This window comes from Squalius cephalus, assembly GCF_949319135.1.
Source record: "Squalius cephalus genome assembly, chromosome: 4".
Lineage (NCBI taxonomy): Eukaryota > Metazoa > Chordata > Actinopteri > Cypriniformes > Leuciscidae > Squalius > Squalius cephalus.
The window spans coordinates 9,279,206-9,297,820 of NC_137125.1; the positions used below are offsets into that span (position 1 = coordinate 9,279,206).

At 40.0% G+C, this 18,615-nt stretch overlaps 1 protein-coding gene across 5 annotated transcripts in view; it reads left to right on the plus strand.

The window, feature by feature from the left end:
• Window positions 1–18,562, plus strand: part of terfa (telomeric repeat binding factor a) — a 27,459-nt gene extending 8,897 nt beyond the window's left edge. For 2 of the 5 annotated variants that reach the window (XM_079869107.1, XM_079869104.1), the window contains exons 7-21: window positions 5,480–5,857; window positions 5,976–6,062; window positions 6,491–6,577; window positions 7,651–7,737; window positions 9,603–9,689; window positions 10,965–11,051; window positions 11,292–11,378; window positions 11,485–11,556; window positions 12,057–12,143; window positions 12,309–12,389; window positions 13,008–13,094; window positions 13,218–13,307; window positions 13,455–13,528; window positions 14,886–14,917; window positions 18,278–18,562. In XM_079869107.1, coding sequence (XP_079725233.1) covers window positions 5,480–5,857; window positions 5,976–6,062; window positions 6,491–6,577; window positions 7,651–7,737; window positions 9,603–9,689; window positions 10,965–11,051; window positions 11,292–11,378; window positions 11,485–11,556; window positions 12,057–12,143; window positions 12,309–12,389; window positions 13,008–13,094; window positions 13,218–13,307; window positions 13,455–13,528; window positions 14,886–14,917; window positions 18,278–18,436 — 1,582 coding nt within the window. In that variant the 3' untranslated portion in view covers window positions 18,437–18,562. The remainder of the gene's footprint in view (window positions 1–5,479; window positions 5,858–5,975; window positions 6,063–6,490; window positions 6,578–7,650; window positions 7,738–9,602; window positions 9,690–10,964; window positions 11,052–11,291; window positions 11,379–11,484; window positions 11,557–12,056; window positions 12,144–12,308; window positions 12,390–13,007; window positions 13,095–13,217; window positions 13,308–13,454; window positions 13,529–14,885; window positions 14,918–18,277) is intronic. The other 3 variants (XM_079869108.1, XM_079869105.1, XM_079869106.1) reach the window with 2 other exon arrangements.
• The last annotated feature ends 53 nt before the right edge of the window (window positions 18,563–18,615 follow it).

Genomic DNA, 18,615 nt, shown 5'->3' on the forward strand with positions numbered 1-18,615 from the left:
TATTTACTTTGTTAGTGCATATTACTAGTCTTGTGGTGAACAATTAATCCGTGCAAGTTAATACTCAGAAAAAAAATAGTTTGCCGTGGTAATCTTTAATCAAAGTCTGAACAGTTGCTTCCGGTCTGGAATGGCGTTCCTTCTCTGATGACGTAGGTTTGACGGCTTGGGTTGAAACCCTCAGACCGTTACTCTGCTATGAGCGAGAGATGGAGAGGAGGAGCGCTGGAGTCAAACCCTGCCCTCTGTTCGATATTCCCTTTTACTTGCAACTTCCGGTTCATGCAGACTTTAAGGAAAACATTGCAGGATTGTTCTCCGTATAGTGTCTTCAATGGGGTCCAACGGGTTGAAGGTCCTAGGGCTGGGTATTGTTCAAAATCTTTCGTTCCGGTGCCATTTTCGATACCGGTTCCTAACGATACTTTTTTCGATACCAATTTTATGAAATCCATTTTAACAAGATTACATTACCTTATTTTTGGTTTAATTTTTTCAGTTTGACTCATGCTCCTTAGCCAGAGCACAAAGGAACAGAAAATGTTTTATAAAGAGCTCATGCTCACCAAAGCTGAATTTGTTTGATCAAATATACAGTAAAACTTGTAACATTGTGAAATAGTATTACAATTTAAAATCTTATTTGAATATATTTCAAAATGTAATTTATTCCTGTGATGTCAAAGCTGAATTTTCAGAATCATAACTTCAGTGTCACATGATCCTTCAGAAATATGAAAACAGTTTGTTGCTTAATATTTTGGAAACTATGATACATTTTTTTTCATGATTATTTGATGAATAAAAATGTCAAAAGAACAGCATTTATTTGAAACAGAAATCTGTTGTAACATTAAACATGTTTTAAGGTCATTTTTGATCACTTTAATGCATCCTTACTGAAAAACAATTCTGACTAACCAACACATTTTTGAACCGCAGTGTACACTCAGTAAGTTATTATTGCACACTGTCAGAGAACAAGGTATCTCTTTATTTACCAGTCGAAGACGGAGCCACTTTCTGCTCTTATGTTTACTCGTGCACTGTCAAGGTCTTCATCATATTTGTCGTGGTACCGGTCTTTGCAGCAATTATTTTACCGCAAATACTGCATCGCGCGCTGTTGGCATCGAGCCTGGAGACAGGGTTTCCGCGGGGCATTAAAAAGCATTAAAAGTCATTAAATGGATTTTGCGATAATTAAGGCCTTAAATGGCATTAAAAAGCATTAAATTGTAATCCTACAGGCATTAAAAAAAATTTATGGTTTTGAAGAAAATTTTATATTATCAATTTATTTGAATAGTCTTCATGATTAATAATTTTTATTTGCTGTCGTCGCAAAATATGTACGTTAGTGTGATTAAAAACACGCGGAAACAGTTTGGTGATTGCCTCCGGCCGGAGCAAAGTTGCGGAGGTGGCGCGAGTAATTTTGGACAGCAGGAACAACAGGAATAAAACTAGACCAGAAAACTGAGAAAGTGCATGGAAGACAAACAATTTAGAACATGGTTGGTGGTCAAAATAAAGAAGGATTTTGCAGCGTTTGTAAAAAGGTATTTAAATTGGGTAGCTATGGGAATCAATGGCTAAAATCTCATATGCAGTCTGACAGCCACAGGTCGACGGTAAAAGGCAGACAGCAATTAACTATGTGTAGTAACGTTCCCTCATCAGCTCGACATCCGCTGTTGAAGCTCACTTTGCGTTTTTTAACGCGTTAACGCATGAGATTATTTTTGTCCAGTTTAACGCGTTAAAATATTTAACGCAAACGCAGCATTCGTTCATTTTTGTCATCCCTTGGGTAGCGTTACATTATATGATCCCGCTCTTATTCATGTAAATGCTTTAAACGCGCTGCCTGCGAATGTCCTGTCTATGTAACACACACACACAGAGAGAGAGAGAAAGACGCGCCAGATCGTGCGCACAGACTGCGCACCAGAAAACGGTCCTCTTTCGCGCAACGAACAATAACACACAATTTTGCCAAACTGTCTGTTTTGTGAGTATCCTCATAAAATAAGAGCACTCTTAAATTAGTGAAATAAAGTCTTTAAAGGAGTCATAATGTTGTTTTAACTTTGGTACCCAATGCTCTATTATAGTCTTTCAGGCACTTTTAAAAAAGAAAAGTGGAAAAAAAATCAACACAGAGCCCCTCAGACCCTTATTTCTAAAGGCATTATTGTCTCACGAGATCTGATGCGATGTTTTGGCTGTCGTGGACGGTCATTATAATAATGCAAATGAGGGGCGCGTTGATTGGTTGCAGGAAGGAGGGGGGTTGACAGCGCAGGTAACTCTTTAGCATATCATTACAAACTGACATCATGGCGCAAAGTGTCAATGAACCCGACCCGGCCGCGACATATGGGATTCAACCGTATATGTATGAGCCGGACTCTGAACCAGAGCTGGAAAGTGAAGATGTATGGAAGGACGTCTACATCAAAGATGTCTCTGAATGGTAAAGACAATCATTTTGACTGAGACATACATTAACATCAGTAACGAGCAAAAACGTGTGTTGCTATTTTCTCCCACATAAATTTACCTTTTATTTAATGTAGATTACATTAACGGAGATGTAGTTTTTTTTTATTTTTTTATCAGCTTACAGTGGTTTTGAGATTTTTACTATCATGTGGTGTTTTTGCCTTGTTTCACGTTGTGGTTATTTAGACATTCAATATTTTTCTTCTTTAGACATGCAACGTGATGTTATACTTGCATTTAAACAGTTTTAGCCACTGAGCATGGACTCCTGTACCGTCACTACTGTAGCTGCTAGTGTAAAACAAAGTGGAAAGATGTGGCTAGCATTCGTAGAGTCCATTCCCCGTGTTTACCTCGAAGGTAACGTTACATACAATAGCCGCATTAGCAGTTAGCTGCTATTTGTTAACCACAGTAGAGCAATAAAAACAGTCTTACCTTTTCAATTTCTGGCAAGTCCCTGATGGTTGGGATTGCACCTTTTCCCAAACGGAGCTTCGAGGCCAAGTTCGCCTGATTTTGCCCCAAATTTGTAAATGATTCCGGTGTAAAATGTTTAGCACACACACCTAACGATACGCCACTTGAAAGAGTTGTTGGGACAGCGTCATTAAAAATGAATTTCCTCCACTGTTCCCTGATAGTTTCGTCCGTTTTTGGTAGATAAAACACATTTGCATGTTGTTTGTGGCAGTCACCCACAGAGCATCTCAGGTGAAGGCTACACTCGGTTTCTCCATCTTTCTCGAGTCGACTAAACTGAATCTGAGGGGGAGAGGGGCGGGCTTCCCGCGGCATAGGTTTGCGGTGTCCATATTTGGTATATCCTCCCCCGTCTTGACGTCAAGAGGGGGAAGAAATCAAAATCTCGTTTTTTCGTGCGCGTGCACGTGGCCTATTTTACAAACCCTGAGGTAAACAAACGCTTCACTTTTAAATATCGGCTTCCCGGCCAGTGTACAATCATTATGCAATCATAACATACATTGATTCTCGTGGAAAAGTGAAATTTCTACATTATGACTCCTTTAATGAACGCAAAGAGTTGTGAGAGAATAAGGCGCGTGTTAGATCCGTGTTTCTGTCAGCAGCTGCTCTTAAAGGGACAGCAGCCAATAAAGCTTTCTGTCAGTAAAGTTAATCACAGAACAAAGGCACCAGAGAAAATTACTCACTGCTATTGACTAAAGAACTCTTGTAGCTTTAATAAGCATTAGTCTATATTTAATCTATAATTTATGCTGTGCAGACTGTTTGATAACGTATGTTAGACAGGAAGGCCAAAGGTAAATATGACATTTATTATAGGTTTATGTGAGGATTGTTTAAGTTCACTTAAATTAAAAGTTGTCATTTTTTTTTTAAGCCTAATGTTAAAAACTTGATAGCTTTCAATTACACTGTAATGTTGGATGGCTATAATTAATGTTTAAAATTAGGGGGGAGAAATCATTTTTATCCAGATACCAATAGCTGTATTAGTATCAGTGAGACTGGCCTTTATGTTGTCTCTACATTCATTTGTAGATTAACTGTGAAATGATTACATTATAAAATATATAAACCTAAACAAATGTAAGTGTTTTAATTGCGGAAAAAACGTGTGATTAATCAAGTTAATTTATATATATATATATATATATATATATATATATATATATATATATATATATATATATATATATTAGATATATATATATACATACATACATACATACATACAATAATATCCGTGGTTAGTCATGGGTCGTGTATAGCATTAAAAATAAAAAAATGGCATTAAAAAGGCATTAAAAAGGCATTAAATTTAAATTGAAGATCCCTGCAGAAACCCTGTGGAGAAATGTAGCCACACTTTTGATCGACTTTTCCACATCTTTAGGGTATTGTGAGTGTGTGTACTGTGCTCGCGTCTCATTGAGTATGTGCGCGAGTTTTGTGTGTGTGTTCGCGTCTCGTATGCGCGTGAAGAGTTTGTGCGCGCGCGTCTCATATGAGTATGTGCGCGGAGAGTTCCTTCGCGCTTCTCGTGTGTGTAGAGTTACGCTGCTAACGCAAACTCTACAAATGTATGTGCGAGAGCGACCTTATGTGTGTCGTTGTGCATTTCATATGTATTTGTTTGAGCACTGACGTTGACGAGTTAACCCCTTAGGTATCGAAATCTGGTACCGAACAACATGTCATTTTTCGATACTCGATAGTATCGAGGCAATTCGGTCGGTACCTAAAAAGTATCGAAACTCGGTACCCAGCCCTAGAAGGTCCAAATGTGAGTTTCAGTGCAGCTTCAAAGTCTCGACACGATCCAGCCGAGGAATAAGAGTCTTATCTAGACAAACCAGCGGACATTTTATAACAGAAATCAACATTTATATACTTTTTAACCACAAATGCTCGTCTTGCACGTCCACGACTTCACGCATTACATAATCAGGTTGAAAGGTCACGTGTGTTCTGGTTCAAAAATGCAGGATAAGGAGAAAAACTCCAACTTCAAAATCGTCCGACATTGTTGTTATGTTTTGTTTTTGTTTTTTTGTTAATGGGGTTTGTAAACCCTAGGTCGGTTCTTACACCTACGTCACGCTTGACCTTTCAACCTGATTACGTATTGTGTGGCGTATCGATGTGCAATACAAGCATTTGTGGTTAAAAGTATATAAATGTTTATTTTGTTATAAAATAGCCGATGGTTTGTCTAAGACTCTTATTCCTCGGCTGGATCGTGTCGAGACTTTGAAGCTGCACTGAAAATCACATTTGGACCTTCAACCCGCTGGACCCCATTGAAGACACTATATGGAGAAACATCCTGCAATGTTTTCCTTAAAAAAAACTTTCTTTTCGACTGAAGAAAGACAAACATGAACATCTTGGATGACGTGGCGGAGAGTAAATGCTACTCCTGTAATACAGTGAAGTGGCACGTACACCTGTCTGACGAGAGCCGTGTGTGTGTGTGTGTCAGCGGCGTGTGGTGTGTGAGTCTGCAGAGTGTGCGTCAGGTGTACGGCGAGCTGAGCGAGGAGTGTGGCGTGAGCGTGCCGTTCTCTCGGCTGCTGGAGGAGGTGGAGCTGGAGGCGCAGCAGCAGAGCCGAGAGACGCCTGGTGCCGAGCTCAACCTGGCTCTGTCCGAGACGCCCATGGAGCCGCCGGAGAGCGTGAGCGACCGCGAGCCGGTGGAGAGGGTGAGCGACCGGGAGCCGCGTGTTACGTTACACCGTTACACTGGCATGACTATTTCACGCCTGGTCACGGAGGACGACAGCCAGCCCAGCGAAGACGACTCTCAGGACAACATCACGCAGATCAGCGGCTGCTCAGCCCTGCAGACGTCCCCTCAGAGGTCACTGACACGAGTGCACACACCAGCGATAGCGACCACACTAGTGTGCTAGTTATCGCTGTAGTCATCGTCATAGTGTTGGAGTTATCCTTCTCTAAAGGCAAACTGTGTTTTCCAGGCTCTTCATTCGCAGTGATCCAGAGTCGGATGATCTTGAGGTTCAGACTGTCAGACGATCATCCACAGACAAGCAGTGTGATAACAGGTTAAATATAGACTTTTACTATAGTTGTTTTAGCTATCATTATAGTTATTGCTAAAGTTATTGTTATAGCTATCATTACCGTTATCGTTATAGTCATCGTCAAGTGTTATAGTTGTTGTTTTAGCTATCATTAAAGTTAGCGCTAAAGTTATCGATATAGTCATTGTCAAGTATTATAGTTGTCATTATAGTTATCGTTGTAGTCATCGTCATAGTGTTGTAGTTGTCATTATAGCTATCATTATAGTTATCGCTAAAGTTATCGTTATAGTCATCGTCAAGTGTTATAGTTGTCATTTTATATTATAGTTATTGCTATAGTCCCAGTGTTATAGTTGTTGCTATAGCTATCATTATAGTTTTCGCTATAGTTAATATTATATTTATCAGTTTGTAACGCTTCTCTAAAGGCAAACTGTGTTTTCCAGGCTCGTCATTCGCAGTGATCCAGAGTCGGATGATCTTGAGGTTCAGACTGTCAGACGATCATCCACAGACAAGCAGTGTGATAACAGGTTAAATATAGACTTTTACTATAGTTGTTTTAGCTATCATTATAGTTATCGCTAAAGTTATCGATATAGTCATTGTCAAGTATTATAGTTATCGCTAAAGTTATCGTTATAGTCATCGTCAAGTGTTATAGTTGTCATTATAGCTATCATTATAGTTATCGCTAAAGTTATCGTTATAGTCATCGTCATAGTGTTGTAGTTGTCATTATAGCTATCATTATAGTTATCGCTAAAGTTATCGTTATAGTCATCGTCAAGTGTTGTAGTTGTCATTATAGCTATCATTATAGTTATCGCTAAAGTTATCGTTATAGTCATCGTCAAGTGTTGTAGTTGTCATTTTAGCTATCATTATAGTTATCGCTAAAGTTATCGTTATAGTCATCGTCATAGTGTTGTAGTTGTCATTATAGCTATCATTATAGTTATCGCTAAAGTTATCGTTATAGTCATCGTCAAGTGTTATAGTTGTCATTATAACTATCATTATAGTTATCGCTAAAGTTATCATTATAGTCATCGTCATAGTGTTGTAGTTGTCATTATAGCTATCATTATAGTTATCGCTAAAGTTATCGTTATAGTCATCGTCAAGTGTTGTAGTTGTCATTATAGCTATCATTATAGTTATCGCTAAAGTTATCATTATAGTTATCGTCATAGTGTTGTAGTTGTCATTATAGCTATCATTATAGTTATCGCTAAAGTTATCGTTATAGTCATCGTCAAGTGTTGTAGTTGTCATTATAACTATCATTATAGTTATCGCTAAAGTTATCGTTATAGTCATCGTCATAGTGTTGTAGTTGTCATTATAGCTATCATTATAGTTATCGCTAAAGTTATCGTTATAGTCATCAAGTGTTGTAGTTGTCATTATAGCTATCATTATAGTTATCGCTAAAGTTATCGTTATAGTCATCATCAAGTGTTGTAGTTGTCATTTTATATTATAGTTATTGCTATAGTCCCAGTGTGTGATATTGCTATAGCTATCATTATAGTTATCGCTAAAGTTAGTATTATTTTTATCAGTTTTTAACGCTTCTCTAAAGGCAAACTGTGTTTTCCAGGCTCGTCATTCGCAGTGATCCAGAGTCGGATGATCTTGAGGTTCAGACTGTCAGACGATCATCCACAGACAAGCAGTGTGATAACAGGTTAAATAAAGACTTTTACTATAGTTGTTATAGTTATCAATAGTTATCGCTAAAGTTATCATTATAGCTATCATTACCGTTATTGTTATAGTCATCGTCAAGTGTTGTAGTTGTCATTATAGCTATCATTATAGTTATCGCTAAAGTTATCATTATAGTCATCGTCATAGTGTTGTAGTTGTCATTATAGCTATCATTATAGTTATCGCTAAAGTTATCGTTATAGTCATCGTCAAGTGTTGTAGTTGTCATTATAACTATCATTATAGTTATCGCTAAAGTTATCGTTATAGTCATCGTCATAGTGTTGTAGTTGTCATTATAGCTATCATTATAGTTATCGCTAAAGTTATCGTTATAGTCATCGTCAAGTGTTGTAGTTGTCATTATAGCTATCATTATAGTTATCGCTAAAGTTATCGTTATAGTCATCATCAAGTGTTAAAGTTGTCATTATAGCTATCATTATAGTTATCGCTAAAGTTATCGTTATAGTCATCGTCAAGTGTTGTAGTTGTCATTATAACTATCATTATAGTTATCGCTAAAGTTATCGTTATAGTCATCGTCATAGTGTTGTAGTTGTCATTATAGCTATCATTATAGTTATCGCTAAAGTTATCGTTATAGTCATCGTCAAGTGTTGTAGTTGTCATTATAGCTATCATTATAGTTATCGCTAAAGTTATCGTTATAGTCATCGTCATAGTGTTGTAGTTGTCATTATAGCTATCATTATAGTTATTGCTAAAGTTATCGTTATAGTCATCGTCAAGTGTTATAGTTGTCATTATAGCTATCATTATAGTTATCGCTAAAGTTATCGTTATAGTCATCATCAAGTGTTAAAGTTGTCATTATAGCTATCATTATAGTTATCGCTAAAGTTATCGTTATAGTCATCGTCAAGTGTTGTAGTTGTCATTATAACTATCATTATAGTTATCGCTAAAGTTATCGTTATAGTCATCGTCATAGTGTTGTAGTTGTCATTATAGCTATCATTATAGTTATCGCTAAAGTTATCGTTATAGTCATCGTCAAGTGTTGTAGTTGTCATTATAGCTATCATTATAGTTATCGCTAAAGTTATCGTTATAGTCATCGTCATAGTGTTGTAGTTGTCATTATAGCTATCATTATAGTTATTGCTAAAGTTATCGTTATAGTCATCGTCAAGTGTTATAGTTGTCATTATAGCTATCATTATAGTTATCGCTAAAGTTATCGTTATAGTCATCATCAAGTGTTAAAGTTGTCATTATAGCTATCATTATAGTTATCGCTAAAGTTATCGTTATAGTCATCGTCAAGTGTTGTAGTTGTCATTATAGCTATCATTATAGTTATCGCTAAAGTTATCGTTATAGTCATCGTCATAGTGTTGTAGTTGTCATTATAGCTATCATTATAGTTATCGCTAAAGTTATCGTTATAGTCATCGTCAAGTGTTGTAGTTGTCATTATAGCTATCATTATAGTTATCGCTAAAGTTATCGTTATAGTCATCGTCATAGTGTTGTAGTTGTCATTATAGCTATCATTATAGTTATCGCTAAAGTTATCGTTATAGTCATCGTCATAGTGTTGTAGTTGTCATTATAGCTATCATTATAGTTATTGCTAAAGTTATTGTTATAGTCATCGTCAAGTGTTATAGTTGTCATTATAGCTATCATTATAGTTATCGCTAAAGTTATCGTTATAGTCATCATCAAGTGTTGTAGTTGTCATTTTATATTATAGTTATTGCTATAGTCCCAGTGTTATAGTTATTGCTATAGCTATCATTATAGTTATCGCTAAAGTTAGTATTATTTTTATCAGTTTTTAACGCTTCTCTAAAGGCAAACTGTGTTTTCCAGGCTCGTCATTCGCAGTGATCCAGAGTCGGATGATCTTGAGGTTCAGACTGTCAGACGATCAACTACAGACAACCAGTGTGATAACAGGTTAAATAAAGACTTTTACTATAGTTGTTATAGTTATCAATAGTTATCGCTAAAGTTATCGTTATAGTCATCATCATAGTGTTATATTTGTTGTTTTAGCTATCTTATATTTATTGCTAAAGTTATCGTTATAATCCCAGTGTTTTAGTTATTGCTATAGCTATCATTATAGTTTTTGGCATAGTTACCATCATAGTATTATAATTATAGGCCTTTTCAGAATGTTTGTAAACAACAGGCACCACGCGAGCGGCTTCCACTGACTAACTGAAGAGATCCAGCCGGCGACTGCAACAGTTACATAGTTAAAAACATTGTTGTTGCTCAAAGTTGAAACGATGATGAAAACGTGTTGTGTTTGGGGTTGCGTTGCCAGATATACAGCAAAAGGTGTAGGGGTTTCATCGATTTCCTGTGGGTGAGGAGGTTATAGCGAGTGGACGTCGTGTCGTCAAAAGTAGGAAGTCTTAACGATCCCCTAAATTATATGATTCATCCAGCGTTTACCTTTCTGCTGCCAACCCTGCTTGCCCTTCAACTCTGCTTCGTGGATTCTCAAAACGGTCCATCTACAAAATCACAGCAGAGCATTATCTTCCGCCGGGATATTCGAGACTAATATTAGTAAACTTGTCTCTTCTGAAGATCAGACTCATTGCCAGTCACTGAAGTAAACGAGGGCTGCCCACTCTCACGTGCTGACCGTGAGACTCAAGCAATTGTCACTTTTCACACGCTCTCACTACTGCGACACATTTTCTCACGCAACTTACTGAAATGTATATTCCTCATACATAATATCGACCAATCAGTGTTTTTCAACCGCGCAAAGGTCGATATAACAGCTGGAGAACACTTGTCACATAACATTTACCTCAGGAAAGCCATTTAATGACCATGATATAACTTATAGCACGTTATTTTGGCTAGGAAAAAGAGCTAGAGAGTATTTTGCTAATTATGTGTAGGCCTACTATATTACATATTTATTATATTTTTTACTTATATCATTAAACACAGTTGATAAAAAAAACGCATTATATTTAATTACATTTTTTTCTTATTAAATTTTTACTGTCGACGGTGCGTCTCCCTTCCAAGCAATTTACTAGCGTTGCCATAGGAACGCTTCGGCTTTTGCCACCCGGAAGAACGTCTATTACTGTTGTGACGTCATGGTGAATTGTCGTATTGTTATTAACAATAATGGGCCTCCCATCTCATGTTATTCCCTCAGTTTGTAACGCTTCTCTAAAGGCAAACTGTGTTTTCCAGGCTCGTCATTCGCAGTGATCCAGAGTCGGATGATCTTGAGGTTCAGACTGTCAGACGATCATCCACAGACAAGCAGTGTGATAACAGGTTAAATATAGACTTGTACTATAGTCGTTATAGTTATCAATAGTTATCGCTAAAGTTATCATTATAGTCATCGTTATAGTGGTTGTTATAGCTATCAATATAGTTATCGCTAAAGTTATCGTTATAGTCATCGTCATAGTGTTATAGTTGTTGCTATAGCTATCATTATAGTTTTCGCTATAGTTAATATTATATTTATCAGTTTGTAACGCTTCTCTAAAGACAAACTGTGTTTTCCAGGCTCGTCATTCGCAGTGATCCAGAGTCGGATGATCTTGAGGTTCAGACTGTCAGACGATCATCCACAGACAAGCAGTGTGATAACAGGTTAAATAAAGACTTTTAATTAGCATTGCTTTAGATCGCTGTATGATTAAAATCATGTTGTCCTGTAATATTAGCTGACTGTAGTGTGTGTGTGTGTGTGTGTCAGTGAATCCGCGAGTGTGTCGAAGGTGTGTTCAGCAGCTCAGCGCTCGACTCCATCCGTCAGAGACGCTCACAGGTGTGTGTGTGTGTGTTCTCTCCTGTCACACAGCAGTCAGTGTAATCAGTCACTTAAGAAAATATTAATAATAATAATAAAAGTAAAAAAAAAAAAAAGTTTTAACTGACAGGAGTGTACTGGAAAATGTTACATTTGGCAGGGGTCGAACAGTCATGAAACCCCTGGAGAAGTTTTGGGGGGGAAATAAACTTAGGAAATTTGGAAATGTGTTACACAAATGTCTTTATAATAGAATACATGTTTAATTGATAAAATCGTAGACTTTCATGGAACATACACCATGAGTCTTTGCCTCAGAGATATATATATATGTGTGTGTATATGAACCCTGATTTATATGCTTACGTTCTGACAGTGTTGTAACACACATTATCATTCACACTGTATCAGATGATGAATGTGCATGTCTTTGATTATTCAGCACAAAAGTGTTCTTGTTTATGTATTATGTCCAGTAGCTGACTGTAGTGTGTGTGTGTGTGTGTGTGTGTGTGTAGCAGTGGTGACTCGCGCTCGACTCCTGCGCGTCCCAGTGTTCCTCCGTCTGTCAGGCGCTCGGGCAAGAAAACACACAACAGCCGCAGGTGTGAACATGTTGCATCATCACACACTCACTGATACACTGCTATCGGACAAACATGATCCCACTGGACGGTTTTTCTGTGATATCCCATAATGTGCATGTGAACAGCTGATGTGATGCAGTGTGTGTGTGTGTGTGTGTGTGTGTGTGTGTGTGTTCTCCTTAGGGTGGTTGCGTCCAGTGATGAGGAGTGTGAGGATCCTCCGTCTGACAGACACACAGCCGGACAGGAGCCGCATCACAGCAGGTGCCTTCAGAACACTCACACACATGACGCACACACACACACACACACACACACACACATTCACACACACTCTCTCACACACACACACACACACACACACACACACACACACACACACACACACACTCTCTCACACACACTTCACATTCACATCATCATCAGCCTAAACACACTCAGTCACTCACACACACACTCTCGGGCACTAAAGCTATGGTGCTTTGAGTTGAGTTTGTGTGATGCTTCGCCAGAACTTCTACATCATTATTATTAAGAGAGGTACACAAAAATTTTGGGCTCATTATAAAACTGCTAAGCACTTAACGGGACACACCGCATTCCTCTAGAAAAGGACCAAACAAGGTTTTGTAATGCATATTTGTACTTCACCTCTATAAAAGCAGCACACACACACACACCGTATATGAGGAGGATGCCTCTCGTTCTCCAGCTGAAGGTTTCTGACCGCACTCGACGCGCCGCCTTCACAGAGCTGGGTTGAGGTCTGCAGATGCAGAGTGCAATACAGATGTGTATTTAGGGTGTGTTCTTTCTGCTAGACAGTGCTTGAGAACCCTGTAACTGAGAGTGTGTGTGTGTGTTTCTCTGTTTCTCTGTCAGTGACCCAGAGTGTGTGTTGGAGGAGCGTGCGGCGCCCCAGAGCTCGACTCCTGCGCGCCACAGCAGAGCCGCTCGGAGCAATCACAGGTGTGTGTACGTGTGTGTGCATGCATTAGGGTGACATAGACAAATACTGCATAGATACAAATAAACCTTTATTTAAATGACGTTTAACGATAAAGTTGACCGCTGTGTTCCTCCTGTGTGCAGTGAGTCTGAGGTTCACAGCACTCGCCCGAAGGTGCGCAGCTCTCCAGCCGACAGCCGCTCGTCGTCCTCAGGGAAGCGCAGCTCCAAGAGGTGTGTGTGTGTGTGTGTGTGTGTGTGTGTGTGTGTGTGTGTGTGTGTGTGTGTGTGTGTGTGTGTGTGTGTGTGTGTGTGTGTGTGTGTGTGTGTGTGTGTGTGTGTGTGACTGTGAACATGCACTGACTGACGTGTGTCTCTCAGGGCCCGATGGCAGGACGCGTCAGGGATTCAGGAGGACTGGAGTGACGAGGAGTCTCTGTTCAGTGCCGCTTCAGGTACACACACACACACACACACACACACACACACACACACACACACACACACACAGCTGCAGGGCCAGGCATGATCTCTCCGTATCACAGCTCTGACAGATCATGGCGTGTGCTGTGTTGATCTCCAGGGATGGTTTTCCTTTATAGGGACATTTTTATGACCTTATTGGATGTGCCTCATCTTTGTGTAAAACCCTTTGCATTTAATCAGTTGCAATAATAGGACACCACAGGGATGTTTCCAGTCAGAAGAAATCAGTATGAAAATCTGATCTTGCTCTGCATTTACACGGAAACAATCTCAAAGCATGATTTATGCAGTTGTAATTGCAAAGATATTTAAATTGAATCGTTCGCTCTACAGATTCGCTCAAAGGGCTGAGATGACCTTTTCCATTGACTTCCAGGGGCATTTTTGTATAACTTTATTGGATGCATGCATCATCTTTGGTTAAAACTTTTTGCATTTAATCAAGAGACTCAATCAGAATAATAAAACACTACAGGGATGTGTCCAGTCAAATGAAATCAGTATGTAAATCTGCTTTTGCTCTTTGCATTTGGATGCATTTACACTGCAATAACAACTGCATAAATCATGCTTTGAGATTGTTTAAAAAATATTGAAATTATTTTTTCAATGATACTTTGAAAGCGCCAGTATGTGAATGAGTCGTTGAATCATCCACTCAACCGATTGGCTCAAAAGGCTGATTCTTGCATCTATGAATGAATCACTGATGAACTATTGAGTTTGGACAGCACTCTTTCTGGACTATAACTCCAAAATAACACACGCAGGGAAAGCAGGATTACAGAATAACACACACTCGTTTATACCACACTTTATTCATCAGGAGGAACAGCGCGTCACACGTCATTACACTGTTTCTACGTCATTACACATGCGCAGTCCTTTCAGTTTCGGTTCTCAATACGATCAAGTGTTCACATGTTCTCTCGATCGGATTAGAAAAGGAATAAACCGACCCTTTCAATCCGATCGAAGTCTCATTGGGATCGAGCTCAGTCGGATCGATCAAGGCGTTTACCTGGAGGCTCTTCAGTCCGATTGAGCCGCCAACCCCATTACTAACGGATTATTTGGTCACATGTAAACATCGCCAGAGAAAGCATACACATTTAGATGTATTTATTTACCCTGCATCATGATCAAAGTGAATCAATGAAAGCATGCATTCGCAAGGCCTGGTTTAGTTTGTTTTGTGCAAAAGCGAGTGACATGTTCTGTGTATCATTACAAATCAGGAAGTTATGATTGGTGGTACATATGACACATCCTGTGTCTGTCGTCACACACACTCACATTTCTGCTTCACGTTTGTGTCGTCTGCAGGTCCGTCCCGCAAGAAGAAGTACACCAAGAAGGTGCGTGTGTGTGTGTGTCCCATCAGATGCATGTGTTGACAGATGCAGTGTAATGTGTTTGAGATGATGTGTTTTCCTCACTGCGTTTCACAGGTGTGTTGTCCATCTGTAAATGTTAGAAACTCCTGCAGAGAGAGAGAGATAGATATATATATACACTGCTCAAAAAAATTAAAGGAACACTTTGAAAACACATCAGATCTCAATGGGGAAAAATATCATGCTGGATATCTATACTAATATGGACTGGGTAATGTGTTATGAACGAAAGGATGCCACATCGTTTGATGGAAATGAAAATAATCAACCTACAGAGGATTGAATTCAAAGACACCCCGGAAATCTAAGTGAAAAAATTATGCAGCAGGCTTGTCAGTTTTGCTGAAATTTCATTGCAGCAACTCAGAATGGTACTCAGTAGTTTGTATGGCCCCCACGTGCTTGTATGCATGCCTGACAACGTCGGGGCATGCTCCTAATGAGACGACGGATGGTGTCCTGGGGTATTTCCTCCCAGATCTGGACCAGCGCATCACTGAGCTCCTGGACAGTCTGAGGTGCAACCAGGTGATGTCAGATGGACCGAAACACAATGTCCCAGAGGTGTTCTATTGGATGTAGGTCAGGTGAGCGTGGTGGCCCTTCAATGGTATCATTCCTTCATCCTCCAGGAACTGCCTGCATGCTCTCGCCACATGAGGCCGGGCATTGTTGTGCACCAGGAGGAACCCAGGACCCACTGCACCAGCATAGGGTCTGACAATGGATCCAAGGATTTCATCCCGATACCTAATGGCAGTCAGGGTGCCATTGTCTAGCCTGCAGAGGTCTGTGCGTCCCTCCATGGATATGCCTCCCCAGACCATCACTGACCCACCACCAAACCGGTCATGCTGAACGATGTTACAGGCAGCATAACATTCTCCACGGCTTCTCCAGACCCTTTCCTGTCTGTCACGTGCTCAGGGTGAACCTGCTCTCATTTGTGAAAACCACAGGGCACCAGTGGCGGACCTGCCAATTCTGGTGTTCAATGGGAAATGCCAATCGAGCTCCCTGATGCTGGGCAGTGAGCACAGGGCCCACTAGAGGACGTCGGGCCCTCAGGCCACCCTCATGAACCCTCAGTCTGTTTCTGATTGTTTGGTCAGAGACATTCACACCAGTGGCCTGCTGGAGGTCATTTAGTAGGGCTCTTGCAGTGCTCATCATGTTCCTCCTCGCACAAAGGAGCAGATACCGGTCCTGCTGATGGGTTAAGGACCTTCTACGGCCCTGTCCAGCTCTCCTAGAGTAGCTGTCTGTCTTCCTGGAATCTCCTCCATGCTCTTGAGACTGTGCTGGGAGACACAGCAAACCTTCTGGCAATGGCACGTATTGATGAGCCATCCTGAAGGAGCTGGACTGCCTGCGCAACCTCTGTAGGGTCCAGGTATCGCCTCATGCTACCAGTAGTGACACTGACCCTAGCCAAATGCAAAACTGGTGAAAAACAGTCCAAAAAGATGAGTAGGGAAAAAATGTCAGTGGCCTCCACCTGTAAAACCATTCCTGTTTTGGGGGTTGTCTCACTGTTGCCCATCTAGTGAACCTGCTGTTAATTTCATTAACACTAAAGCAGCTGAAACTGATTACCAACCCCCTCTGTTACTTAACTGACCAGATCAATATCCCAGGAGTTTAACTGACTTGATGCTATTCTCTGATTAAAAAGTGTTCCCTTTATTTTTTTGAGCAGTGTATATATATAATTTTTTTTGTTTTTTTATTGAAAAAATATACTGTATATCGCCATTCACCAAACAATACAGATATATGATTTTTTTTGGCCATATCGCCCAGCCCTAATTTAGAAATATGATGTGAAAATGCCTGCCTTATGGAGTATCACCGTAAACACAGTCGGTTGAGTCTTCAGTGAGCGTAAACATGAGAGATGAGGTGTGTGTGTGTGAACACTGGACCCGTGCAGTGACAGCAGCCTAATATCCCTGCTGCTGTCTTACATGCTAATCAAACAAAAGACAGAAAATAGAAAGACAGACTGAATTACTGTAATAAGGGTTAACCTATATTTATACAGTGAAGATTAATTAATATTTCTGAACCTGAAAATATAGTTTAGAACTTCATGGAAACCCTGAAAAGATCTGTTTATTTCATTTGTATGGTTGTATTTATTTGTGCTATTCCTCATAATTTGAGTTTGTTCTTATTTTATTACTATCTTTAACAATATTTCAAATGTACTAGTAGTTTTTGGTGTCGGAACCTTATATATTAAAGGGGTACTTCAGGATTTAGCATTAAGCTTTGTATCAGTAGAAAACCTGTAGTATTTTCGAATTACCATGCTTTCAACCCTCATATCCCCCTGAGAGGGGAGATTTATGTATTTTTTTTGTCTGGAAAAAATCCTCAGATGACGCAAAAATCGTCATTTTGCGTCATCGGAGGATTTTTTGGCCAGAGGCTAAAGACTACAGCCAGTAGGAGGAGCTGTCCCGCATGTTCTCAACCCGCCCATAGAGGGTGGGATCTCACTCACAGAATGTACACACAGTATCAGCCGTCTTTCTTTGGAAGCTAAGCTAGCAGGCTCTTGTTCTGTGGAGAAAGCGGAGTAGTAGGGGTTACCATCCTCTTTTTCCCGGACATGTCCGGCCGTCGAGATCGTCCAAAATGTCCAGGATTTGGCTTTTGCTTTCTGCGGTCGCCATTCATTGTTTACATGCACACCTTTTGTTTCAATCTAACTTAATTAATTCCGATTGGTGAATCTGAATGTAGTGTTTACATGAACGCTAAACAAGTGATCGGTTGATGTGCGTTTTAACATTGCTAAGAAAATTCCCGCTCCTCCGTGAGAGATGCAAGACCGGCGCATCAGTAATCACGCCACCGGCCTCGCGCCGTTCTCCCGCGGCCCTCAGCCTCGTCCTCCTCGCCACAGTAAACATGATGAATGGCGACTGTAGAACGCAAAAGCCGTAATCCCAGACTCACTTGTAGCTTAGCTTTGTTGTTTACAACTGCTCTCTAACCGGTAGGCGTGACTTGGGAGTGACCTCGTAGGGCAGCGAAGCAAGTGCATTCTGGGAGTTAGATACATTTTCTGGCTTTTCTCAGTCTAGAAAGCTGCAAATTCAAAAATAATTTCACATTTCTACTACATAAATCACCCATTTTAAATACACATTCATCTTTCCAGAGGTGAAGTATCCCTTTAAGGTTACATGGATCAAAAACAACTTAAACAATAACTAGACATATTTATTTTATGTATTTATTACTTTTTTGTGTTGGGGCCAATGAAAATTTTGGCGGGGCAAGTAAAAATTGTGTGTGTGTGTGTGTCAGATGTGGACGGTGCAGGAGTCGGACTGGCTGAAAGAGGGCGTGCGGCGCTTCGGCGTGGGATGCTGGGAGCCGATCCGCTTGAACTTCCCCTTCACGGGGCGCACCGCCTGCAACCTGAAGGACCGCTGGAGGACCATGGTCAAGCTCAAGATGGTCTGACACACACACGGGATCATCTTCGTTTTATACCCATGTTCACTAACTGTTTTATAACACCGTGTGTGTGTGAGTGTGTGTGTGTGTGAGAGAGATTTTCGTTCCCTATTAAATGTTCGTTGTGTTGAAGCAAGAGTTGCTGTCATCCTTCCACTCCATCGTCTGCTGAAACTGAAGCATCT